Below are 27,972 nucleotides of genomic sequence, written 5' to 3' on the forward strand. Positions count from 1 at the left end.
ACCTGACATGCCCCAACATCACAAAAACTTTTTGTTTGTTTTTTCTTTTCTTTTTAGTTTCAGTGTTTTGGTACATGTCCCAAGTAAACCACCTGCTTAGTATAAATGAAACAGGTGTCCTACATCATCTGGTTTGTTGTGCACATAAACACAGAAAGGCTGAATGTGACAGCAAGATGAGCAGGCAGCTGAGAGCACAGCTGCATGTGGGAAAGGGGAGAACCTGCCACATGGTTTCACTGCTAAGTTTCCCCTCTGTGGGCGCAGCACAGGCAACAACACTCGCTCAAACCAGAGAATAAGAGAGTATATACTTTGCAGTTATGACACCACTCCTGCCAGGGCTAACAACAAACAAAATGAAGAAAATGTCAGATGATAAGGATAAGCTCCTGTGGTGGATGATGATCTGTAACAGAAGCACTCACTTACATGGGGAAATCCATCAGCAGAAGTACTGTTACAACGCTTCACATATTCATTCAAGAAATACTGAGTTGTCAGACAGAGGACAAGACGAGTCTTTTGGACAAGTTGGGTATTTCAAGTTCAGCTGACGCGCAGACATCAAAAGCAGAAGGATGAGGAAAGTTTGAGTTTGTGCTATCTGATTAATCATCTGCAACCCACACACATCCTTTTACAAGCCCCTACATGTTTAGTGTGCATGTCAACATGATGTGAAAGAAGTGGCTAATGTACAACCACACGTTGTGCACAAATCTACAATTAGTCTCAGATAAAAAGTTGAAAATCAGGACAAAAAAAAAAAGACATGTTCAGTTACACACAGCTGGTGTTTCAGTCTATTAAACACTGCAGGATCAGACCAGAAGACAGCTGGATGTTGCCAAATTACTTACAGGTGTTCAAACCACAGCTGAAAACACCTCAACCACCAAAGTTTGGATCCAAAAAAAAAACCCAACATGGATTTTATTTTGCTGTGCAACCACAGTGACAATGGCTCTGAAACCAGCCTCTAATGTAAGTTGAGGAAGGAAGTCAGACGGTGTCAGACACTGGAATGCACATCTGTTTGAGTAATGGAAAAAAAAGTAAAATTTCACAGGCATTGGCCTTCTGTTATAGCACCTCTGACTAATATGTGGCTAAAATGAACTACCGCTGCCTTAAAGGGACATTCACACAAAAATCAATACAGTGGATATTGGCTGCCATTAATGGTTACATTATTCAGTTAATGAGCCTCTCATTTATGAGTAGATGCATACATCCTCCTGCACAGTGACACAACTGATGTTTGGTTGAAAGACAATAGTTCCTACATGAACCTGCTCATAATAAAGTCTGTAGATTATCTAGAGGAACCGAGTCATGTTTTCTGGAAAGAGACACTGAGTTTTTCGAGGACCACAAGCTGATTGCCATCTACTTCTATTATAATCAAAGGAAGGCAAACATCTCTAGGTGGATAAATAGTGCTATAGGCCAGAGGATACGAATATATATATTCCAAAATACGTATTTTTTTCATTTCGGGGTGAACTGTTCCTTTAAATTTGAGCTAAATTTAGTGCATATGAAGTGATTTAAATTTGAGAAAATGAAAATAAACTTTTACATGAAATGAGACGACGAAAAGATGAATTCTAAAACAGCTAATTATAAACTTAACGTTACCTATCACCAGTGTGTTTCAGATATGACCTGTAACCATCTCTCACATCCAATCTGACTAATATAAAAATATGAGCAACTAAATGCCAGACTAAAGTGAAAGTCCCGACATGAACGCCGCACCACATCAAACGAAATATTTTTTTATAGTAGCACTGACACATATTTCAGAAATAGACTTTGTGCATTTTTGGTGGTGAACACAGGGAAAAGATGACTGACAGAGCCACAATTAAATAGATCATAGTTTAATGGTGAAGATGAACCCACATACCTGATCTCAGTGTCCCCTCACTTCAAGTCTGTCATGTCAGTAGCTTTCTCATTTACGGCACAACATGGCACTCGTCCACGCACACACCCACACATACCCACCCATGCACGCACGCACGCAAGCACGCACGCACACACGCAAGCACGCAAGCACACGCACCCTTGAGTTTAATATTATAATCCACAAATTTATATTCTTTCGTCTCATAGTTCTATGTCACTACTCAGTTAAATATGTACACAATGATACAGTAGAGTTCATTCTCTTTTCCTTCCAAGCAAAGTTCAATTCAAGGAAAAAAAAAATCAGTTCTAAAATGGATTTCAAGTCCTGTTAATTCAACAGGAATTTATTTCTCAGTTCCTTGGACTGTAAACTCCAAACAGCCTGAAACACGGCGTCTTTCATTGAGACATTGGTGGCTCGTTCTCACCTTCCCTTCCTGCTCCTTTGAGTGTCTGCATCTCTCCGAGCTCCACCCTTCCTCCTAAGTTGACTCCTAAAGAGAGGCAAGACTGGGAGGGAGAATTTGGCACAAGGCAGGAGCGTCGTCACAGCCAGTAGTCATAGATGGAGGGGTTTCTTACAGCAGATTCTGTCCTATAGAGTACAACAGTCCTGAGAACAAGTTTAAATAGTTGAAGGTGACACCACTCCGGTCTTATCAGAGTGACAAGCAAGGAAAGGACAATGGGGGAAGAAATACACAATCTTTGTTCCACCCTGTCAATCCATTTACTCACTCTGCCTGTCTTTTCTTTAACACCAGGGCTCATCCACATCCCCATCACCAGGCATGAAAAGTAAAGTCTTGGCTGTTTCTGTTCCGCTGTTTTCTCCTGTCCCTTCTTTCTAGGGATGTGGGAGATTCATCCGGTCCTCTATTAGGGTGTTGTCGGGTCCCTGTGCCTCCATACACTGCTTGACAGTCGCTATGACTCCGGACAGACGCCGGTCCAGGGCTGCGAGGTGCGGCTCTGCCAGGACTGGGTGGATGGGGTCGAATCCCAGCGCCTGGCGCATGGCTGAACTCAGAGCGCCGCTTCTCAGAAGGTTTAACCTGTGCCAAGTGGACACACGCACCCTGACAAAGAAAGGAAAAGCGAGAGATACTGTAGTAAAAAAAATTCAAATTTGATTATCAAGAATTCAAATTCGATTATTTCCCGAATACTCACATGCAGCACTGATACAGTGGTGCGAGGATACTTCGCTCATCCAGAGCTGCGTTCCCAAAGCTGCACACAGACAAAAACATAAAATTAAATTAAAAAATAAAGTAAGGCAACTGAAGCTGGGAGCCTGTCTGCACTGTAATAAGGAGAAGATACATCAGCAATGCTCCAGAGAACTGCACACACACTCAGCAAAGTCAATTGGTCCTCTTTCAGCTGCACAGCTTGAGCAGCATGGCTTTTGTGTTTGTTAGAACAACAGTTTTCCTGTGATCTGATGTGCACCTTCAGCTTTAAAATTAGGATGACAAAAATCTAGTAAAAGCATCAAATAATATTTGGAGACAAATCCATCAATCAACTTTCAAACTCTTATAAATTGGGGGTGCTCCTATAGCTCAGTTGGTATAGCGTTCGCCCCATGTACTGAGGCTGTTGGTCCTCTGCAGCGGCCGCTGGCTCAATTCCCGCCTGTGGCCCATTTGCTGCATGTCATTCCCCCTCTTTCTACCCCCTTTCCTGTCATATCTTCAAGCTGTCCCCTCCCCCAAAAAAGTGTTATACATTTTCAATTTGTCCCAAAATTAGACTGAGATCAAGTGGGACATTATGTAAGAGGCCACGCTACTATTAAGCATTTTGGTTATTTTGGTATTAAAATCAGAGATGCACAATATGGACATTTTTCACATAATAAGAACAAAAAATATTATGTCTTTGTACTGTATTCAGTTGAATGTAGGTTGATAAGGATTTGCCAATCATTGGATTATGTTTTTATTCACTAACTTTTTTGGAATCATGTAAAACAAAACCAAAGAACAGTTCTGACTCTTCAAATGTTCATTTATTTATAACATACTGTGGCTCTTATGGAGCAGTGCTCTGACATCATCTGTCAAATCAGATATTATTATAGCCGATATTTGCCAAATGTAATTTCATTATTGCAATACTAAACAATAATATAAATTTGCCACTACTGCCTGATAATTCATTGTGCATCCTTATATTAAAATGTAGAAATCAGGCCCGAAATCTGCATATAATTGATTAAAGTTGTTACGTTTTGCTTGGTAGTTCAGTAACTCTGAAACTGTATGTATTATAGTGCTCAGCTCAAGAATGCAGATCTTCTGTCGTCTTCTTTTTCGGCCATGACCCTCATTTCTTAAGACATGGTTGCGTTACAGGTGATGGCACAAACTGTTCTGCTTTGTCTGAAACACACCCTATTTTCAACATTATTTCCACTGACCTTTGCTTTGTTCTGTACAGTTGTGTTAAGTGACATCAAAGTGTGCCTACACAACATGGCATCTTCTTCCTGTGCCCAGCTGTTCCTCTTCTGCACAGCTGCAATTCTTTCAAAATCAGACTGGTTCGGTTATGTCTGAGTTAGACCGGGCACTCATGGTTTACAATACTGATTACTTTACGGACCCTGCGTCCTCTGTTTGAAACAAAAAAACTCAAAGGACACAATCAGTTGTTATTTTGAATCGAATGTGACTTGTTGATTTACTTTAAGTTGCACTGAAGCAGAAAACAAAATAGGCCGTCTGAAGGAATTACTCTCCTGAACGCATGACTAAGATTAAAACTGGTGAGACACTGAGAATGTCGGATTTGGTCAGTTTTACATTTACTGTCAAGCCCTAACTGTAGTATAATGTGAAAATATCAGTTATGAAACGACCCAAGCCAGTCACAAGAATCTACGGCATTTTCCTGGTTCCCCCGACCATTAAAAACATACATTTTAGGTTACCAAACAAACCTGTTTTCTCACATCTGGAGAACAAGGTCTGTAAGGCCAGGGCATCTCTGCAGCAATACAAAACTACATTATAATGCCGTTTTCTCACAAAGTCTTCCTTTCTCAAAGCAGCCCTACTTGGGTTAAAATGCAGAGACCAAAATTCCTACAGAGATCAATAAAGGATAACTAACTTAATAACTCAAACGCCAGTGTCTTCTTAGATAAGGATCCCTGGCTTGTGCCAAAATATTAGGTGAACAAAGGAAAACTCAAATAATTTTAAGCTACTAAAGTGAAACTAAATGTTAACTAGTTGTTTTCTTTTCCATTTAATATATGAAATAATCAGTATATGAATTGTGCGAAATAAAAATACTTCACCTCATCCTGCCAACTGTGATTAATTCTTGAAAAATGTTAAAAAGTGAGACGGAAAGTTTTCCACTGCTAGTTGTGATCACTGAAACAAAGCAACATCAAAGAGTGCATAACGCCTCAATGTCCTCACTTCATGGAAGCAGCTGTACACCATGAGTCAGTGGTAAAGTAGTTTCAGTGGCGACGAGAGTTAAAAAAAGATCAGCATGCTGGAAAATCAAACCAACCGTAACTGTAAATGAAAATTCAAGAAATAGATTTCAAACATGAGATGAAAAAGGGAACTTCTGAAAAAGTCTGTCGGGTTCAGGAATTTCAAGAAATCTTATTCAAGTAAACATAAAATTGCTTGTGAAGAGAAAGTAGGAAGAAGAAAATAACAAATGACCTTTAGGCCACAAAATAAACTGAATCACACCACAGAGCCCTAATGTCCAACAAACACTAAATTCCATTTCTATAGACGACAACTGATTATCAGTTATAAATATTAAACTGCCTTCCTCAGTCTAGATTTAGAAAAATGTAGCAGAAACAAGCTGCTGCAAAAATAAAGGACCATAACAAAAAAGAGAGACAAATGTTTTCATATTTCACCTAGCACAGGTAGCATACATACACACAGTGCTTCATTTCAAGGCAATGGGATGCAACGATGCATCATGAGACAGTTAAAAATCGATACAAATGTGTGACGACTGAAATTGGTTGAGATGAAAAATGAATCGTGATGCCATTTTTAAAGAGCAGAGCACGTAATCTACTTTGATATCTGAGTGCACGAGACTGGCCGGAGAGAAAAAGGTGTGTGCCCTTCTGACAGAGCTGGTTGGATATACCGTGCGTAATTTTGCGCACTTCAAACTTCAGAAACACTTTCAAATTCCATTTCCTACACCCACAGCAGTGTTAGCGGGACGGAGGAGTGAGGATGGGAGGAGGAGGAGAGGCAAGGAGGAGCACGGTCAGCTGTGTAGCTGCTCCGTTGAGGTGGCTGCTTCGGTTCGCCTCTCCTCTCCACTGTACCATCTCTGTCCCCCACTCCTAAGCCAGCAGAGCTGCATAATAATGATAATGATAATAATGAATTTTAAGGTACAACAGATTTTCAATTTGCTTCAGTGTAAAACATAACCAGCTACATATCTGTATGACATTTGCGGTTCGAAACTATTTCCACATGAAGCTGCTTTGGAGACGTCCTGCCGCCTCCATTTGTTGCGCATTTTCACGCCTTCACTCCTCGAACCAGGAGATCTGTCTCCTCATTTTGAAAATCTTTTCTCTTCGTTTCTTCCTGGTAAATTCGCCATCATGCTGCCATTGCTTGCACTCCTGGCGCACCTGCTTCTTAAAGGTGATGAGAGCCGACTTTCTGGTTGGCTTATTGCATGTTGGCCTAAACTCACTGGTGAATTACTGAGGTCACTTGGGCACACCTGATAGGTGTATCCCGCTGTGCGCTGGTGGTGCAAGGGGCAGGACAGGGTAGGATACCCCTGAGCCCCTGGTGGAAAATGGCAAAAATGGATTTGGACACACCTTGAATAAATTAAATCCATTGTGCCTCGTGCTTTCCACTTGCACTTTAGATCAGCATAAGATAGGACTCCATGTGTTTAAAAATGAAGAGGGCGAGAAGATCACAGACAAGATTAAGGCTCCATTCAAATATTGCAAGAGGGTGACGACCATGATGCAGCTTGTCTCCTGGCAACATAGTGAGAAGCTCAAGTCAACACCACCTGAGCAAAGAAACTGTTAAAATCCACACTGACAAACAGGTCTGCAAACTAGGAACACATGCAAGCCTCAGTTTGTTTGTTTGAAGAGATTTCATTTATTTGTATTATTCATTAAGTTATATTAATGTGGGAATTGATTTAAAAATCAAATTTTTATTTATTTTTTGTTATTTAAGATAAAATATAATTTCAGTTGCACTTTTAAGAAGAGGATATATGGGTTGTTTTGTAGTTTACCTCAGATGTATATATATATATACATATATATATATATATATATGTATATATATATATATATATATATATATATATATATATATATATATATATATATATATATACATACATTGATTGCATAGTTTGTGTTTTGCAGCTACACCATACCTCAGACATGTTGTGTTTTTTACCTGAGAAATAATTCCAGGAAAATTTTTCAGTCATAATTTGTCTGCAAATTCATTCTGTCAAAAAAAAATCTTGAGAAAATTTTTATCTTGAAGCCAGTATTGGAAATCAGATCAAATCGTGAGTTGAATGTATCATTACATCTCTACCAGGCAACTTCAAACTCTCTCTTCAGATGTCGACATCAGCAGGGAGTTGTAGGCGTTGTCACATATCTGGATGACATATTCTGAGTTCTGTGCAATCTGCCAGTCTTCTCAATCTCTGTTTCACTTCAACCAGTCCACTCAGCTTCTCTGTCCCAGTGATGTCAGTTTCTAAACGGATGCTGAATGAGCACTGTTCAATCACAACAACCGTGTCATGGAAACTTATCAAAAACATCAGGACAAACGTACAAGATTGTAAAGCTGGAGGTACTTTTGTAGTGTAGCGCCATTTTCTGAGGACATGCACAACTACTGCTCAGAATGGACACAGGATACACAAGGCAACCATGATGTGTATGGGTATATATATGTGAAAGTGAAAGTGCAGTTAAAATCAAGCAAATCTCCAGCTTAAATGAACGCAGAAGTCACAGCTGGAGGATCCGCTGTGAGCATTTTAACATTTAGCATTTAGGACTCTTTTATTGACTTTGTTGTCAATAATGTCTTTGTTTTGATGGACAAAAGTTTGCGGGTGTATGACAGCTTTGGTTGGCCTGCTGTTAGTGTGTTCATTCTGTGTGTGTTGTTTAGCATTAATCTCACCAGCTAAATTACTGTCCCCCTGTTAGAGCTTGGCGGTGTAGCCAGATACAAATGTGCTCTAAATTGGTTCTGTAATATTGTAGTAGGCCTACAATAAAGAGAAAAGCTGATTCTGCTTCAAAACATGTACAATTCAAAAACCGTTTAAAGATAGGGCCAACTTCAAGAGTAAGTGAGTAAGTGGCTATAAGTATGAACTCTGTGTTATGATAATGTGGAGTATTTTAGTCTGTAGATTAACAGAATGGATGTTAATTTAGAAAGACACAAAAGGACATTAAAAGTAGTGATGATGGAAAAGAGAAACAAAAACACGCTGTTGGAAATGAAAATAGCATTAGGATACTGTGAACAGCAGTCATGTCTCCCGCCTCATCATTGCAGTCTGCTTGTTATTTACAACCACCAAATGTACGCGAATTTTCCGGAACAGTGCCACAACGCTTGTCTGGACAGAGACCATTTTCCTTTTAAAACGCTGTTTTTTAAAAAAATGCCCGTGTTCATGTGGACTAGGCCTAATTATGCTCAGTGGATGGTGCAGTCCAGGTGCACCCCATAACACTTGGCCAGTTAACGTTGACATGTAGAACATGTCTGTTCACCACAGCTGAGTGCAGAGTGTCTCCTCTGGACTCTTGCAGCTGCAGACAAACCAGCAGCTTCTTCTCTGCTGCAGCAGCTTATTTAGCTCCTTTTCCTCTGTTTTAATCTCACAGAGAATCACTTTCATGTGAGATTTATTACTGTCATAAATACCACTTGAAATGTTGCGAAGTACAATACTTGTGATAAAAAGTAATAAAAGGAAAAATCTGTGATACATTTACTGTAATTTATCTTGAAATGACCACCATATGTCGTCATATGATCTGAGGACAACATGTAATATTAATATTTTTAAAAGCAAACTTAAGACCCACCTTTTTAATCTGGCTTTTAACTAAATTTTTAATTTAATCAATTTTTAGGTATTTTATTCATTTTATTCTATTTTACAAATACTTTATATTATTTTATCTTATGTATTTATTTATTTATTTATTTCTATGTTTTTATTATTACATATACTTTTATTGTTTTAAATTTATCTCCTGTGTTTCCTCATCTCATTTCTTTTTAATTCAAGAAGGTGTTTCCTCAGTATCATGATGTAACATGAGTGCTGATTGTGTGGGTTTGTGTGATCCTGTGTGTGGGCGGGGTGGGTGTTGGTTTATTCTCTTTTCTATGATTGTAAAGCACTTTGTGCTACAATTCCTTTTGTATGAAAAGTGCTATACAAATAAAGTTATTATTATTATTATTATTATCAGAGATCAAGGAATTAAATTTAAATACATGCTAGTCCAACATCAATGATGGGCTGATCAGGGAGCTTTTGTTTTTAGAATAATAGGCTTAACTTCACATTGACGTGGGCTCTTTCTGTTACATGGATACTGGGATGCTGTATTGGAGTGTGCAGCTTACGGCACCAGGGGTCAGTCTTTGCGTTACAGGACCAACTAATTAAAAAGAAGGAAAATGTCTCTGCCACTGTTCTGCATTCTGTCAGATTCAGTCCAGATGTTAAAGGTTAGCTAACAAACACTGTAGACTACCGACTGGTCAGAGATGTGTTTTCGACTGAGTGTGTAACTTCAGCACCACAGACAGAGAGGGGCAGACTAATTACTGGTGGCAGAGTTACTGTGAATGTGGACTGAGCGGGGGGAAAGGTGAACAGTGAAGTTAGGTTTGTCGTGTGTGTGTGTGTGTGTGTGTGTGTGTGTGTGTGTGTGTGTGTGTGTGCGTGTGTGTGTGTGTGCGTGTGTTGTTTTCCAGCTGTAGGAAGTATTAAGTACAGTGGAGTGCAGTGAAGTTTTACGCAAGTTTTACACAAATACTGCCTAATACCGAATACCCCAGTAAAATGTCAGGAGGGTATGAAGGTATGAAAAGATAAATCCCACCCAAGCCCAACTGACAGACAACTAGCAGTAAACAGCTGATCAACTCATGATGGAAGATTTGCTGTCGCTTGTTATCATCAGTTTACTATGTTGTAATCCTCTTGTGCTCCTACAGTCAGCCCGAGCTTCCCAGAGTCTGGGGAAGAAGGGGCAGCAGGAAACAACTCGCTTCAATCATTGAATGTATATTAACATAGGGATATAACCTATTTAATAAACAGTGTATGGCTCCAACTCACTATCTGGACTGCAGTATTTATTTTTTCATGCGCTATATATTGCTCCTTTAGGTGAAACTACTGATTTTTAAGCACACAAAAAAACAACTTTGTTACAGTCATGAGTAAATATACTTAGTTACTTTTACCCCTGGTTTAGTTAATGAACCAAATGTTGGTTAAATAAAGTGCAGATTTTTCTGTTAAGTCAGTATTACAGATTTATTTTCAATGTTAATGCTGTGGGCAAACTAACAATAACAAACTAACTTGACATTTACTTACACTTCCAATAAATATTATATTCCTTTATTTGAAAGACAGTAATCCCTCTGCTCTATCAATGTTTAATGTTAAACAGCATCCAATGTGAAGAAGTTATGCTTCACTTAAGGTAAACGATGAGTTTGAGTTTTATAACAACCTGTATCATGGACAAACCTCAGAGGGCGGTTTGGAAAATGGTTGAAGATGACAATTCAAGGGTTTTGTCTTTTTTGCTCAAGTTTTTGTTCATTTATAGACTGATTCATCTTTGTGTTACTGATCTTTTATTGTTATAAATGTTCATGAAAACTGCTCAATGTGAACGATTTCAAGGAAAAGGATTTGTTATATTAGAAATAAAAAAAATAAAGGACAAAAATGTTACATTTTTTTGCTTCACATAATTACTCACCTCTTTGCATTGTCGAGCAGGATGAGCATGCTGGCGCCGCCGTCATCCTGGAAACTCTCGTAGTGATGCCGGTCGGCGTTCCCAATGAGATAATCAAATATGGCTGTGTCAATGACGTCCAGCAGCCTTGGTCCTGCATCATATGGAGGCATCTTCTTCACGGCCTCGCAGTAGCTTTCATCGTACTCCCACCTGGCGATTGACACATACACACACAAATCCACTGAAAAAAAATTACCCTGTTTACAATAAATGGTTTCATACATGAAGACACACAGCTGTAAACCACAGGAAGTCTTAAACCATTAGAAACCAGCACACAACCTTTTATATTTGGTTTTATCTCTGTATCTCCATTGTTATTGCATTTTCCATGTATAATGTTCCTTTAAAAGTTTAAAATGTTCTTTCTTGTTCATGTCTCTACATGATTGTTATCTTTGCACCCTTTACTGTGTGGTACTCTATTTTGTGAAGCACAGTGTAACTGGTTTTGAAAAGCACTATAGAAATGATCCTCCCTTCACTCAGTAGAGACAGCTGCAACACTCATGAACTAAAGCCAAGCATGTTTCTTAATAAACGCCATACTCTGATGACAGAACAGACCAGGCCACTATTTGTTTATTTTAATATCACACTATCTGCAATCTGCATCTGATATCAGGAACAGGATCCTACGACGACACTTACTCTGGTTGTGTAAAACTTTAACAATGCTGCATAGTTTCATAATTTTAAATTTCTGCAGTTTGAAACGCAGCTGAACTTCTGCGAGACGTAAATTGGATGATGCCAGGAGCGCTCAGTGGGGAGCATCATTACTGCTGAGCTAAGCTAGTCTGCCCACATATTCAGCGTGAGCTCAGAACGGCCCTCACTAAAAAGAAGCTGAATCAGATTCAAAGTGAAATTCCGTCCAAATTCACTCCTCAGATATTCTGTGAAGTCAGCATTTGCTTCACATTAATGACCACTGAGTGGCTGTGAATCATCATGGTCATGGCGAATTCTCTCTGGTGATGTCAGTATGGTGTTGATTATGTCTTAATGTCTTTGTTTTTCTCCCCCAGATCTTTTTTTATGTTTGGAAACTGGTCACCATTCATTTCCACTGTTCGGGAGATTCTGTAACACTGATTTCCTGTGAAACTCCAGCAGTGTGTGAGTGGCTGTGAATCATCATGGTCATGGCAAATTCTCTCTGGTGATGTCAATATTGTGTTGATGATGTCTTAATGTCTTTTTTTTTGTGTTTGAAAACTGGTCACCACTTATTTCCACTGTTCGGGAGATTCTGTAACACTGTTTTCCTGTGAAACTCCGGCAGTGTTTTGTGGATTAAAAAACAAAACCAGACTTTGAGTCGGCATGAGGATGAGTAGATAATGACTGAACTTTCATTTTCGGTAAATTATCCCTTTAAGCAAATTTCAGATGTCCTGCAAAGAATTCCCTGTGTCTTAGGAAACGTTTTAAAGGCAAGGGGGACAGAGCAGCCTAACTAACTTACACTCAGAAAAAAAAAATTGTGAAGAATTTCTGTGTTGTAATAAAATCTGAAATTGAACCATGTCAGGTAAACGCTGTGGTCCTGTTGTGTTTTCCAGATAATACTTGTCAGTTATCGGTAAACTGCAGGCATCTGTTTGCAAAAAATCTATACTTTTTGTTTTGTTATTTTGATTTTTTTAAATATCACCAGAATGCAGGAACCAAAATTTGAAAATTACATTTTTCTGGCAGAGGAGCCCCCTGATGTCCCGCCTCCACATTTTTGAGGTCTCAAGGTTGGCAAGTATGTCTGGTGGTCTGTATTTAAATATCATGATGCAATCCACTACTATTATTATGAACCTGCTCTGCTCATTTTAGACATAAAGAAATATTTATCAGCAATAATTATGACTTGTCAACATAGCTTAACAACCAGACTTAAAATAACACGTGGAGAAAAAGCACTATGTTGTAACAATACAGTTTCATACTGAAAATATGTTGCTCAGAAACCTGTATTTTAAGCTCGGTGTAGCTCTTTAATCAGGCTTGGGCGTAAAACATAACTAGTTATGTTTTATTTAAAAGCTCTTTAATTTCCATTAAGTTTCCTTTAAAGAATAATATTATTTAGTGTTAATTATGGAGAAATTCAAAATTCAAGTAAATACTTATTTGCTATTCATTTATTATTGGAAACTTTATTTTTTATATATGTTGAACTGTATGTTTGCCTGTAGACAAATCTTACATTTTTGCATGTTTAACTGATGTGCTATGCACTGACCAAGCCACAGTTATGCTAGAAATTAACACCAGTATGCAATTAGAATTGATCAACACTCTCCTTTTCCCTACAATTAATAAAAATTATCTAGTAGAAACATCTTGGAAACAACTTAATTACAGACTTGTTAAATTAATAGATTTTTTTTATTAAGACACTTACTAATTAATACATAAAATGGTCAAACTGATGGATTCTAAATCCTGATGAAGACTTAAATCAGGGGTGTCAAACGTATGGCCCGAGGTCCAGTCCGGCCCGCAGGATCACTTTGCAAAGTGTGAAAATTACAGAGAAGACATTAATTTTAGGGCTGAAACCATTTCTAGAGTAATTCGAGTAATTCGATTACTACAATCCTGTACAGCACACTGTGTTTCGCATGAGGGGGTTATTAAAGATCAGAGTATTGATGAGCACTGACATTTAAATTTTGATGTAATTTATTATCTCACGGCTGCAGCATCTCTCCTCTCTGCGTCAGTGCAGCTCCTCCAAACACACACGCACAGTACAGACACACAGAGGAGGTCAGTGATTCTCTGACTCTGTCTGTATCTGATCTGTTGACTTTCTTCATCAGCAGGATGGTTTATAAAGACAAAAAGACTAAATCTAACTCGCATTCTGGGTTTTTCCCTACATGTTAATCCACCCGCGATTCAGTTTTCACAGCAGCAGAGAAGCTGCGTGTGGAGGAGACTGTTGTTAATGACGGAGTTTATTACAACAGAAACTATGACATCGACATCAACCAGATGCACTTATAAGATTAAACAAGTGTATAAGGAGGCCTATACGTAAAACAGGAGAGTCTGTGTTTGTCTGTGAGAAACTTTCAGACCTTCTCACAGCAGAGTGAACAGGTGAGGGAGGAGAGGAGGGCAGACTGATCACTAATCAATCACTGATACCGTCGTCCTCTCGGACTGATTAAAAAATAAAAATGCCAAAATTGGTGACAAACCAAACCTGGGTGTCCACACAAATAAAGTCTTTGTGTGAAACACTGCAGAGTGAAACATCGTGCTGTTTACAGACAGTCTGCTTGTAGTTTGACGGAGACAGAGAGGGTCGTGTCTAGAAGGGAACCCTAGATCCGCGAAAGATCGCACGAGTTTGATATTTTAGTAGAAATAACGAACACAAATCTCGCAAATAAAGAGTTACCTTCTAGACACGACCGAAAAAGGTGCGCAGCTCCAAAAATAGAAACTCATGTCTCGGTGCCATAAATAAAACACTATTCACTGAGTCACAGAGAGTCACTGAAACACTGATCACTGACCTACTGTGATGGAAAAAATACTCACATTCTTTATTTAGGTATTTTTACATTGTGGTATTAGTGCTTTTACTTAATTACAATTTTAAAATTGTGCATGTTATTGTTTCCTTTTTTGAAAAATCAACATTTTTATTGCTGTTGTTGTACTTTAATGGTATTCTTATCACTATTTTTTTTTATTACTAAATACAGGCGTGCAAACTCATCAGAGGAGAAAAAGGTGGCATGTTGGTAAACCAGTCCCCTGTCCTCTGTCCTCTGGGGGTCTGGGAGCGTCTGTCCTGCTCCAGAAGAACAATGTTGTGATTTTAACATGTTAACAAAACATTCTGGTGACGGTTTCAGTTAAAAGAGTTAGTTCCATCTTCTGTTTGTGGTTTCTGCAGACATTACTACCTTTACTTTTACCTTTGTACTTGGAAAAAAAAAGTAAAAAGTAAAGTGAAAACAGTAAAAGTAAATCTACATTAAAAGTAAAGTTACTTTGCTGAGTATTTTTACTTTAGCAATTTACCAATTTACCATTGTTCTTAAATAAAGCAAAAGTAATGTAATAGAAAAAAAATGCAGAACACACAATATTTCTTATCTGATTACTCGATTAATCAGCAGAATAATCTATAGATTATGTTTTAATTTTACTGGTTCAGCCCAGTTGAGATCTAATTGGGCTGTATGTGGCCCCTGAACTAAAATGAGTTTGACACCCCTGACTTAAATGATGTATTTATAAATACAAAGTTACAGGCTACCAAGAAACAGCAATCGAGCCTCAGTGGAAATGACATGGAAAACAGGAAAATACAGTCGTCTCCTCTTGCCAGTCATCTCATCCAAGAACCTAATCTGACTAAAATATAAGAGGAAGACGCATCCTTCGCAGTGTTGCATTTTTTTTATTAACTGATCCAGTTTAACTAATTGAAAGGCTTTTGTAATATTGAACACTTCTGAATTGGTGAACCAAAGGGGATGAAAACTCAAACAAGTTTTTAAAAGGTTACTTAATGCACAGTGTAAAGAGAGGGATTCAGACCCCATCGATTCAGGTAAATGAAAACATAAACTAGTGCAGTTTTTTATTGCTTTTCTAGAAATGTTCACACTTCTGCACAAACTGTGAACAAATTATGATAGTCATCATTAATCACTCAGGCCTGATAAGATTATAATCATATCAAATTCCCCCTCAGTCACCTACGTCTGGCTTAGACACCCTCCCACCCTGGAAGCTTTTCTCAGAATAAAAGAGTAGGTGGAGTGACATTACTGAAAGCACAGGCCAGTCTCTTTACACCCCGGGACCTGACATACCACCACTGCCATTGTTGCTGACACTCAGCAACACCACTACAACATTTCCATTTCCTTCTGATAAACATCGTGAATAGTAATTCAGTCAGGTCACAAAATTTTCCCTGGTTTTAACAGGTAATGACACAACTACAGAGATCTTTTTTGGATTCAACCTCAGCACCCACCTGGCCAGTTTGCCCTCTCTGTATGTGCGTCCCCAGGGGTGTCTGTGTTTCTGCAATGGCCAGACGTCAGGCAGCCAAAGGGTTAACGACCCCTCCATGATCTCTCCCTCTGCGCACGCTGGCTCGCTTTCCCGACAGTAATAACACTTCCCATAGAAACATGTGTTATTACCTGGAGAGAGAAAGAAAAAGGTACCCATGAAAATAAATCCACTTGAACATGAGGGATGCAAACACATCACTGTGAGGAGCTGCAGCATTAAGGCATCTGCTGAGGGAAAAAAAATCAATAACAGAGCGAACAAAAAGTGTTCCCAACAGATAATGACTCAAACACACACACAGGCTGACGGTTTGCATCAATACATGAGCCTGGCATGGACAACCACATTTTGTCTCTAATCTACACGTAAGACTAAAAAAAAAACCACAAACAAATGTGCACAAACCAGTGATCACCAGAGCAGGTGGTAGCTCTCTTAAGATAAAAACTTTTTGCAGAATGATTTGCTGAGGGACAAAAATGTCACTGTCCAGCTGTACCCACCCCAGCAACAGCCCATACACTCTGCTTGTATCTGGCAAGACATACAGAAGTATCAGCTGCCGTACCACCAGACTACAGAGCAACTTCTTTTCTCAGTCTGAGAGACTCTTCAACTCATCCTCAGCACTCCACCATAAAAAAAAGTTTTTCTTGTGTAGCATAAAGGAACTACAACTTGACAAATAAATTAACCTTGTACAGAAACTAGGGCTAAAGAATTTTGAACAAATATATAATTGCAATTTGACTTATTGCATTATGATTTGCAATATTAGAGATAATAATCATTTTTAGATCATTCTTCTTATTTTGATTCGAAAAAAATGTTTAAATGACTTTAGTGTGATTTTTTTTGCGAGAACCTGTGTCCAATGAAGATGTATTTTAAGTCTGTAGAATTTGATTTGTAGGACAGGATATCTCTGCCTCGACATTCATTAATTAAAAGTGTTGTGACGCACGTTTTGACTTTAAAAATATTGCACCTCCTGCAATGTGAAAATTGCTGAAACCCATATTGCGATTTCGATACAATTTTGATTACTTGTGCAGCCCTAACAGAAACCAGAATTGGAATCAGACTTTATCCTTTACACATTACAAATTCATTGCTAAACCTTTTAAAGGAGCAATATGTCAAATCTGAGCGTTTGAAAGTGGTGTACTGCAGTCCAAATAGCAAGATGGAGCCATAGATCAACTTTAAAAATACTTTAAATACATTTGATAGACTGTCTATGATTTGAAGTGTAGTGTTACTGTCAGAGAAGCCTGTATTTCAACTTAGCATAAGTCGAGGATGACATCATTGTCATTTTATGATTTAGACTGTAATTATATTCAATATTTCTCCTTTAATTAATAAAATCATTAAAAAAAAGACCATCTGCAGTCCCAAAAATGATGCCTGTTAACTGGTTTATTTGTTCTCAGGACCTCAGGGTCTTCACTTCACTGTACTGAAGAGCTGAAGGGGCTGTGGTGTCAGAGGCAGACAGCAGACTGCAGTTTCTGCTGTATGGCAGAGTGAAAAGGTTTGCACTGTGCCACTGAGAAATGTGGAATAAGAAGACGAGCTGTGAGGGAAAGAGTGCTGACTTAAACTGTGTGGTGCATACCTTCATCTTGCCATGAGAAAAGAGCTGGAAACAAAGATTTCTCTTATAGAACCTCGAGTAAATGTGGAAACTTATTTCTACAGAGTACCCCGGTCCCGGTTTGCATTTTTTTTGCAAAGTTCCTCCCTGACAGTTCTTAATCTTCTGTCCTACTGTACTATAGGCATGATTTAATTTACAGCAGCTCTCAAATTTATCACGTTTGGACACGACTTGTGTACTCTAAGCTCTTGTCCCCAAAAAAGTATCTGCACAGCATTCCATCCAAACGATCAGCTTTTAAATGTAGTACGATTGAAATAAATCTAATAAACAACTTAGTCCTTAACTCTAGCCTCACAGTCCCTGTCATTTAATTGAAGAAATAAACATAGACAAATCTACCAACTAAATATACAAGTGGGAAAGACAACCAATCTGAAGGTATTTTAACAGTTTTCTCACCATTTGGACAAACCAAGTAACAAAATCCTGCTGATAGAGAACTTTAGATTCTAGAAAATGCTAGTAGTTTTGTCTTCTTGATATAAAATTAATTATCTGGCAGAGCCCAATTTGATAGCCTAAAGTTATTTAATGTTATGTGGCAATTAATACGTTTTACTTTTCTTTCTTTTTTTTTAGCAAATATACAAAGAAAGTTATTCACATTTGATATCTCATCATCAGATATTTAAAAATCTGCGCAAACAAAACCAAAACTTAACATTTTAACTGGATGCATCAAAAATTAAGGGTCTTCTGTATTAGATGAAACAACACTTTTAAAGTCCTTATGTATAATACTTGTGTTGAGAATTGACACATCTGAGCATCTGCCTTTACTACTTTGATAGTGGGTGTTACCCTGTCAACCCACTGTAACCCACAACTGCAAAGATACTCGCAGAGATGAGTCATTTCATGTTTGACACTGATTGGCGGTAAGTGACAGCTTTAAACGCAGAAGGTGGCTTTACAGCACATTTAGCACAAGAGGCCTGAAGAGTTAATGAATCAGTCACAAAATGCTAAAAGAAGTCTGCAATATGACGAGGAGAAAACCACAACGTTAGACAATTATGACACATGGACTGAAACAGAAAAATGAGGCAGCAAAGTCGAGCAGGTTCTTATATTGATCTTTAACTTTAACAGTGTCTAAAAGACACTAAAAGCTGACACCTGAAATGTTTTTAATCTTCATAACATGTCTGTGTGTTCAACAGATTATTAAACACTGAATGTACAGCGGTTCCACGTGTGGATCCACGTGGATCACCGTGCCGTGTTCTCCACGCTCAGTGGAGAACACGGCACGGTGATCCATTTTGTTGGGTCACACCTGTGCAACTGATGAAGCCAAGGACTCCAGATCTACTCCAGTATCCAGATTTACTTCAGTATAGTACAGCATAGATTTATGTTCACATAACCTTGCCAGTTAATACTAGTGTTCATTACATATCAACTACAATGATATGAAATAATCATAATGCAACCAGCAACAATTAATCAAAATTTAACAGCCTACTGCAATTTTCAAATCGCAGGAAGTGCAATTTTTAGGCAAAATGTGTCAAAATACCATTTTAAATTAAATATTGTTGGGCTGCAGAGATGTCCTATCGTACACATCATATTCTTTCGTCTGGTACAGATGCTCACAAAAATCACACCATAATCATTTTAATATGTTTCTCAATGAAAATTAGAGTTATGATGTATGAAAAATAATTTTTTTTTAAGTATTTTCCAAGTGCTGTTAAACAGAGCAAGGAAATTTTAACAGCTTTTTCAAACTAGTTTAACTTTGGATGCTTACATTATTTTACTTTGTACACAGAAACAAAATTATTTCACAAAAACAAAAACTACCAGGGTCAAAATTATTAGCCTCCCTAATGCTAAAAGTGAGTTGTGTATCCTTTTTGCTGGATAACAGCCTGCAGTTGTTTGTTGTAGTTTTCATCAAGTCTCAGGCTCGTCTCCTGAGGAATCACAGTCCATTCTTCTTTGGTGAATCTCTCAAGCTTCTCCAGATTTGATGGTCTTCTGACATGGACCTTGATCTTCAGTTCACCCCACAGATTTTCAAGAAGATTCAAGTCAGGGCTTTGTGCAGGCCAGTCAATAACGCTCACTTTGGTCTTCTGGAGGTAGTTCTTCACCAGGAGCGTGTTGGAAGACAAAGCAACAACCCAGACCCTGTTTTGCTGATGACTGCTTGAGGTTTTCTTTCAAAATCTTCACATATCCTCCTTTCTTCATGATTCAATCCCCACAGCATAATACTCTCACCACCATGTTTCACTGTGGGGACGGTGTTCTTTGGGTTATACGTCTCTCCCTTCTCCCAAAGGACACACTTCCAGTATGCATAATCTTTCTCCAGGTTGTCCTTAGCATACTTCAGTCTGGCTTGAAGGTGTCTCTTCTGCAGAAATCGAGTTTTTCTTGGTCTACAAGAAAAAGTCCATTCCTGTGCAGGGCTCTAGTGATCATCTTCTTGAGACTACAATTCCTGACTTGGCTAAGTCATTCACTAGTGTCTTGGCAGCTGTTCTGGGGTATTTAGACACATCTCTCACTAGCTCTCCAGGACTACTTCTCACTCCAGTTCTTGACACTTGGAAATGCTGTGTTAACTTTGTATATCCTTCTTCTGCTTTGTGAGCATTAACAATTCTTTTTCTCAAGTCTAAACTGATTTATTTTGTTTTTGGCACGATGCTTTCTCAAGCGACAGCTCAAACCCTTGCTGAAGTTTTTATACTGTGTGTAAACTGGAAGATAACCCTCAGTTTTAACTTGACTTTACAAGCTTTGAGCATTACAAAGTTAAAACACATCATTGCTTAACAGTGGTTTGTGCTATGGCTCAATAAAAAGGTCAGTTCTCAAGGGGGCTAATAATATGGACCCTGGTAATTTTAGTTTTTTTTCTGAAATAATTCTGTTATTGTGTGCAAACAGAAATAATTTATGCTTTCTAAAGAAAACTAGTGTTTAGAAATGCTATGTTGAAAATTCCTTGCTCTGTTAAAAAAGCACTTAGGAAAATTTTGAAAATAACTTTAAATTTCATAGGGCAGCTAATAATTTTGTCCTCAGCTGTAAAAATGATAATTTCCCCCTAATATCACACATCATATTGCAATTTCAGTCAATCAGTCAAATTCATTGCAATTAGACAGTTTTTCAAAATAGTTCAGTCCTAGCTTTAACTAGCAAATTTATTTCGTCTGTCAATCATTTTTTGATTAAATGATCAACCGTTTGGTCCACTCAACAGATGAAAAGAGATGGAAAAAGCCCATTACAATTTCCTAGAGCCCAAAGTGACGGCATCAAACCTTGTTTTATCGAATAAACAGTCCAAACCCCAAAATCAAATAAAACCAAAATAGCACATTCACTAAAGTGTAAGACGAAGAAGAAGCTGGAACCATCAGATCTTTGGTATTTTTTGCTTAATAATTAAACAAGTGTCAAAATAGTTGCTCTTCTAATACTGGATGTATACTGCTTGTTTTGTAATTTTTAAGCTGGGTTTTACTGCTTTGTTAAAGATTCTATTTTTATTCATTTTATTTTTAACCTATATCTTTGTATCTGCACTTCTTTCTGTCATTGTGCTGCTGCAACTAAGGATGAAATGATTACTGGTTTCATGATAAAATTGATAAAAATTGTTGTCATTACTACCCAACTTTGAAAAACTGAAGAAATATAAAAGTTACTGAAATTGTAGGCCTCCACAATTAGTTGATTTATTATTGAAATTGCAATATGCCTGAGTGCAATATCAAAATCACAGAAGCTGCAATTTTTTGATTAAGAAACCTGTGACAAATCAGCATTGTAATGAAGTACTGTAGCACTGCAGAGATACCCTGATCATCAAATCTTATTCTTCAGATATGAGAAAACAAATGTCACATCATTGTGACTTAAAACTTTCATGCAAAAATGATCATTCCAACTAATCGTGAGTCATATCATAAGCTTTTAACATAATCACATATTTTTTTCCCATCATATAGTGCCGCCCTAGATTTCAGGGTGTGTAACAATACTTTTTGAACAGTTTCAACACCTGTGACAGTTCAGATAATGCTGACGTGAAATTTTCCTTCCGTTTTATCTCTAGCTGCAGCACCTGAATTTTCAAGAAAGGCTTATCTTAATCAGTTTATAGATTAATCATTGCAGTTCTAGACATAACGCCACCAGATATTTATCAATTTCTGCTGTCTACTGAACAAACATAAAACCATGGATTGCTGCTGTAAAGGGTAACTCCACCCATTTTACACATCAAAGTCTATTTACAGTTCTTAAGGAGTACTACTGCCTACGTGGGTGGGCCTTTTGTGGCTCCAGATGGAGATGTGCGAGGTCAGATAAATGTCCTCAAATGATGTAAGGTAAATTCCAATATCAACATATATCATGATACAGTGCACTTTTCTGGATAAATAAGAGAGAAACAATTCATGTATAAAATAACATTAAATATCAATACCTAACAAGTGAAGGTATCCAGCAACAATAGAGTCCTGCTCCTGTTGATTTGCATCATAATGGCCACATACACCCAGAGATAGTTAAGGGAAAGCTACAACGGTATAGAACAGTGTAGAAAAATCTCAGAGCAGACAAATTTATATTGTGATATCATCAAAGGGAATGAAAAATGATAAAAAAAAATGATGAAACAATCTCTGTCAGAGTGTTAAAGGGACAGCCCAGTGATTTAGCGAAACGTAATACCATAAAGGTTTTCTCTAACAACTTTGTAGCCCCCCAGGCTAAGCTGTGAAAATAACCTCTGATGACATCATTAGGGGGTCATCTTCTCACCCTTTAGAAAGTCACATAAAATATTACATAACTGTTTTCACAGGTTGAGCAGTTCTCATGGGGACTGGTAAGTTGACATTTCTATGTATAACGGCTGGAATTCCCCCTCCAACAAATGTGGTACTTATTTCAGGGATATTGAACTGTTATCACCTTGCAATATTTTTTCATCATGCTTTGGCGCCAAAGACTGGCATATATTTTTTACCACATGCTCTGATCCACACGAGCTGACAGATACAATCACATTATATTAAGTTCTGTGAGGGCACAGTTATCACAGGCAGATAGAGGTGGTGTTCAGCAATAACAATTTAGGACTGGTAGGAGGGAGGAAGGCACACACATATTGGAGACATGCAGACTATGGAAAAGCACAGGTTGTGGGAATAGAGGATTTAGTTTATTAGTCATAATGTCGTAACCATCCAAGGTACACGTACCACGAGCTAGGAGATTGTGAAATGATGCCATATGTAGAAGCCACGAGTCTGTATATCACCTTTTATAAGCGATGTCATGGAGAAGTACTACACAACCTAAAGTAAACTACCCACAATCCTAAAGTGTAAAAGCAATTTCTCTGATTGGTGGAGATCACTGTTAGCATGGAAACAATTACTGCATGAACTATGACCAGGTAGTTCTGCTAGTGGGCTGGCTAGCTAGGTAGCTAACATCATCTAACATGAGTCGTACCAATCATGTTGTTTTGACACAGTGAATGTAATGTAGACACACACACACACACACACACACACACACACACACACCACAGCTACAACAGATTACAACTCTGCTGATACCAATTTAGAAACTATAATAATAATAAATAAAATAAATAAATAAATTTAAAAGGAAAGGGTATTTTTTGCAAAAGTTTTTGGGTAGATCCTTCCTCGACATAATCATGTACATAGTCTTGTACCTTCACCTTTTTCTCTCTTTTTTTGCTCTGAATCAAATGTTTTCTGGTCATGATTCATATATTCACATATTTGATTCATTACACCTGATGACGGTCATCCAGACCGAAACGTCAGATATGTAATAAATCAACAGAAAGCGAGAGAGTGTGTGGGAGTCTTTTCTGATTTTCTTCAAGTTGAATCTCTCTCCGACACACCCTTCATATATTCAGTTGTGCAGAGACCTTTTTAATATGGTCATGATTCATCTCATAATTGGTGGGATTGCTTCCAGGCTTAAAACTCCAAATATGAGGATTTTCTAGAACATCTATAGAAAGACTTAAGGGGAACCAGAGAGTAGAGAACCAGAGCTCTATTGGGTTCTTTGTTAAGTGTTCTGACAAACCTGTTTGTCATAAGTCTCTGGACTTGGCTTGACGTAACTGTACTGTATTAATTGTTTGGTGTCACACCCTCACTAAACAGTACTTGGGCAGGGCGTATCTAAATTTAGTGTGCTGACTGAGATAGCTGGGAATAAAAAATGTCAGCAAGAAAGGTGAATGAGACAGAGAGTGAAAACTGAGATCAGAATGAGAAAGAAAGTGGACACAGAGTCATAACAAAGAGAAATCATTCATATAGTAACACAACACTTTCACTCCGAGATGTCTGAACTTACTAGAAAGTTATTTGAGACGTTTGACATAAGATGAAAGAACAGATACTGACCCTGCATGAGGAAGGTGCTCAGCAGCTGGTCAGTGGCCACAGGTTTAATCTCTGTTCGCAGGTTGACATATCTTCCCACCACCAGAGGTGCTCTCCTGAAACCCAGGATCCTGCCGAGAGGACAGACCAACAGGACATGATACGACAACATTATTGCACACCTCTGCTCCGTTAACAGATCAGGCAGGATAAAAGTGAGTGTTTACAAACCTGTCCAGGTGAAAGGCAGCTACCTCTGCATTGTGTCTATCATAACCTGCGTATGGCTCTCCTTCAACCACATAGTCTCTGTTATATCTGAGGGAGGGTGGAAAGGACAAAATAAGAAAACTGAAACACTCATAAAGAAATACTGAAAGATTAAAGGGACACTTCACACAAACATCAAAAATACATCTGTTTCCTCTTATCTGTAGTGATATTTATTCATCTAGTTTATTTTAGAGTTTTAGAGAATGAGGATAATGATAATAAATGGCTACAATACATTTGAAAAACAAAACAGCAGTATCCCAGTGTTTTCTTTCTATGGTAGAACGTACCAGAATGTATGAAACTACTTTCTTTTCACAAGAAAGAAAGCAGATTGTACATGAAATCACTCACAACAAGGTCTGTGTTATCTTGAGTCATCAGGTAAAAGTTTCTGGGAAGAGAAACTGCTGCTGAATTTTTCAAAAGTATTTTTTGGTGCTTTGAGCATCACAAACTGAATGCCATTTATCATTATATTAACTATTATACTATCATTATATTGGAGAGAAGGCAGACATCTCTTCAGATGGTATCACACCACAACTATTTAGATGGATAAACAGCACTACAGACCAAAGGAAAAAATATATTTTTGATTTTGGGATGCACTGTCCCTTTAAAAGGTTTTTCCTTACAACATCCGAAGTAAATTGTGATTTTATGCAAATCATTTTCCCATTCTTAGATGAAAACTGAAGGGAAATATTAGCCTAAGTGGTTTTATGCAATCAGGCACTGACCTCTTGGGTTTGAAGACGACTTTTTGTCCCCCGTCCAGCACAAGCAAGGCTTTGAGCTGTGTGCCCTTGTAGCCCACATCTGCTCGTTCTATCCGAGCAGTGCTGAGGGAGGTGAGCACAGCAGCCAGCTCTGGGGTTTCCTCAGGGTACACCTCTCTTGGGCCCACCCACTGACTTGCTATCTCCCATGGAGACTGGAGGGTGTGGGTGAGGCGAGCTCCCCGGGACAGAGAAAGGCCAGCTTCCATCTGTTAGAGGTGGGTGATAATAACACTGGGTGTAATTATATTGATACATTCATGTCTGACATATCAGTGGCACTGTCATGTATGACTGTGTATAGCCAGTTAGAGTCTTGTGCATCCATCTTTCATATAGGGACAGTTTGCATTATTTAAAGATTGAATGAGGTACTTATCAATAGTTTGTGTATTACCTACAGTAGATGACCATCAACACGCCTCCAGTGTAGAGAAGCAGAGAAGAGCACCAGAATGGAAGATAAGCAATGAACTGCTGTAGGTAGGGTCAGCATTAAAAAATAATCTATATCAGCTTTACTTTGCCGTCAGACTGCCTTTTCTGATGGGAAACTGTCATTATATAAGGCAAATATCACTTTCTCCAAACCAACCAAACTCTCTACTGCTGCCTTGATCTATTTGTTTGTGATATTGTATGGCTTTGGTGATTCTGAACTATCCTTTTAAAACATAAGTCAAACAATAACACAAAGAAACTAACAAGTAGAGACAACGGTAGACAAGCAACTCCCATGTTCTATGAAGTAAAATGACTGATTTTGCCTGTGGAGTTTAGTTGGTTTGGAGAGAGTGATACTTGGCTTATATAACCGCATTTTTCTGTCAGAAAAGGCTATGGATTCCAGCATGTGGGCGTGCTGACTGCCATCCACTGTAGGTAATACACTGAGTATCGCATACAAATCCACTTCAAATAATCCAAACTGTCCCTTTAATCTCACCAGTGACAGCACTATTCATACATATATTTTTTAAACCAAGCTGAAGTGAAAAAATAGTTGACACCCTGACCTTGCGAAACGCTCTGAGGTCCCGTCGGCTGGCTGTGGAGCCCTCGCCTCCATCCAGCAGGAAGATCTTGGCCAGGCCCAGCAGGAGGAGCACGGCACACAGCACCACCACGCGCTGTTTGAGCTTCATCTCCTCACCGACCGGCCCCGACCCCTTCCTCGCCCAATGCTGTGTGTGTCCCCCGCAGCGATTCTGCCTCACCCCTGATGCATGGCCCCTGCAACTCCCCGTCACCTGCCCACCCGCCTGTCCCGTCAGACAAACTCTTCCGAAGGATGGGAGCTTTGTTGCCTTTCTCCTGTAACTACAATCTGTGCAGACAGGCAGTCACCTGGAGGGAGAGAAACAGACATGAGAGAAGAGGAGGCGCAGAGATTGGAGAGAACTAGGAAAGGGAATAGACAGAGAGATGAAAAATATAGTGTCAATGATATTGTGGAGAGAAAACTGATTGATTTGCTGACCCTCTCGCTCATTTCCCCTCAGGGCAGACGATGACCCAGTACTGCAGCACAGCTGAAGCCTGTCCAGCATATGTAACTACATCAGAATGACACAGACTCGTCTGTGTTTAAATGTGAGTGTGAATTCAAAAGTACGCCACAGCACAATGCTTGTACTGTGTGCTAAATGAACAGCAAGGCTGACTGTGGCTATGAATGGTATGTGCTGCTATGGACTGGACTGTGTTCAAGCTATGGAGTCTTGTGGAGCACTGAAACTTCCCTGTTTCAAGTGGCTAATAACATCCTTCCCTCTCAAACGTTTAATTTGGGTAAAGAAGGAATTAGGGTTGGGAAGCAACTTGTTAGTTACATGCAATTAAATTTCAAAAAATGTAACTGTAATGCGTTATAGAAATGGTATGTAATTAAATTAGTTACTAATCAAAGTGTTGGTTATTACAAATAATTTTTGGTAAAAAGCTTACAGTTAGCATATACCATTCATTCTTTTGCTTTGCAGTATTGGCTTCTTTTGGCATATTTCTGGACAATGCAGGTCAGCAAAGCCACTGGAACAACCCATTCAAGGGTAGGATGGTGTGCAAAGAGTGACCAGCTGACCACATCAAGGCGGGTGGTCATGTTGTCACCCTTAAATGCCAGAAACTCAGCAATATTTTCTTTATGAAATCAGAAAAAGGCCTGCACATTACTGTACAGTATGAAGCTTGTTTGTTTGAAATGTTCAGTGTCAAACCTGAGGAAATATCTACGGGTGAGTAGGGATAAAATGATTACTGGTTTTGTGTTTGATGACTGTGCTTTGAAAAACTTACAGTAAATACTGTCCAGCATTAACCAAATTTAGCAACAGTGTCTCAGATAGATAGCAGTGTAGCAGCAACATGGGTTTGTTTTGCGTCCATGAAAATATCGACAGTACAGAGAACACAACGCCATTTCAAACTGTTGAGAGGTTTTCAATATAAAACTTGGGGAAATGATTTCAGTGTGTGTATCAGTACTTTCTGAACAGTTGCAGTACATTTTAACAGTACAACGATAATACTAACAATTAGTCACTATATTCGAGATAAAAAATAATCATGCAGTTTCATCTCTACAGTTAAAATAATAATATAGGTAGTATAGGTGGAGATGCATGATAATCCCGGCATGTCTTCAGTATTGGCCGGAAATGAACATTAATACAGGCCTATATGGTGATGTGTTCTTTATGTGCATGTGATGCATGTATGTCTGCGGGGTGGAGGTTTTTTGAA

At 38.6% G+C, this 27,972-nt stretch overlaps 1 protein-coding gene across 1 annotated transcript; it reads right to left on the reverse strand.

The window, feature by feature from the left end:
* Positions 1–1,873: 1,873 nt before the first annotated feature.
* fam20b (FAM20B glycosaminoglycan xylosylkinase) lies at positions 1,874–26,584 on the reverse strand. The gene is made up of 8 exons (XM_084722811.1): positions 26,244–26,584; positions 25,189–25,436; positions 24,404–24,490; positions 24,194–24,303; positions 16,041–16,212; positions 10,988–11,179; positions 3,094–3,153; positions 1,874–2,999 (listed from the first exon to the last, which is right to left on the reverse strand). Exons 1-8 carry the CDS (start codon positions 26,370–26,372, stop codon positions 2,768–2,770), a joined length of 1,230 nt encoding a protein of 409 aa, XP_084578937.1. The 5' UTR covers positions 26,373–26,584; the 3' UTR covers positions 1,874–2,767.
* Positions 26,585–27,972: the final 1,388 nt, after the last annotated feature.

This window comes from Lutjanus erythropterus, chromosome 7, assembly GCF_056507025.1.
Source record: "Lutjanus erythropterus isolate fLutEry1 chromosome 7, fLutEry1.hap2, whole genome shotgun sequence".
NCBI classification, from domain to species: domain Eukaryota; kingdom Metazoa; phylum Chordata; class Actinopteri; order Lutjaniformes; family Lutjanidae; genus Lutjanus; species Lutjanus erythropterus.

Excerpts from the sequence above, each read along its gene's own strand:
- fam20b (XM_084722811.1), bottom strand. The coding sequence starts at position 26,372 with ATGAAGCTCAAACAGCGCGTGGTGGTGCTGTGTGCCGTGCTCCTCCTG. Across the intron at positions 24,491-25,188 it reads GTCGTCTTCAAACCCAAGAG|ATATAACAGAGACTATGTGG; the intron begins GTCAGTGCCTGA and ends ACCCTCCCTCAG. Across the intron at positions 11,180-16,040 it reads AGAGAGGGCAAACTGGCCAG|GTGGGAGTACGATGAAAGCT; the intron begins GTGGGTGCTGAG and ends GTCAATCGCCAG.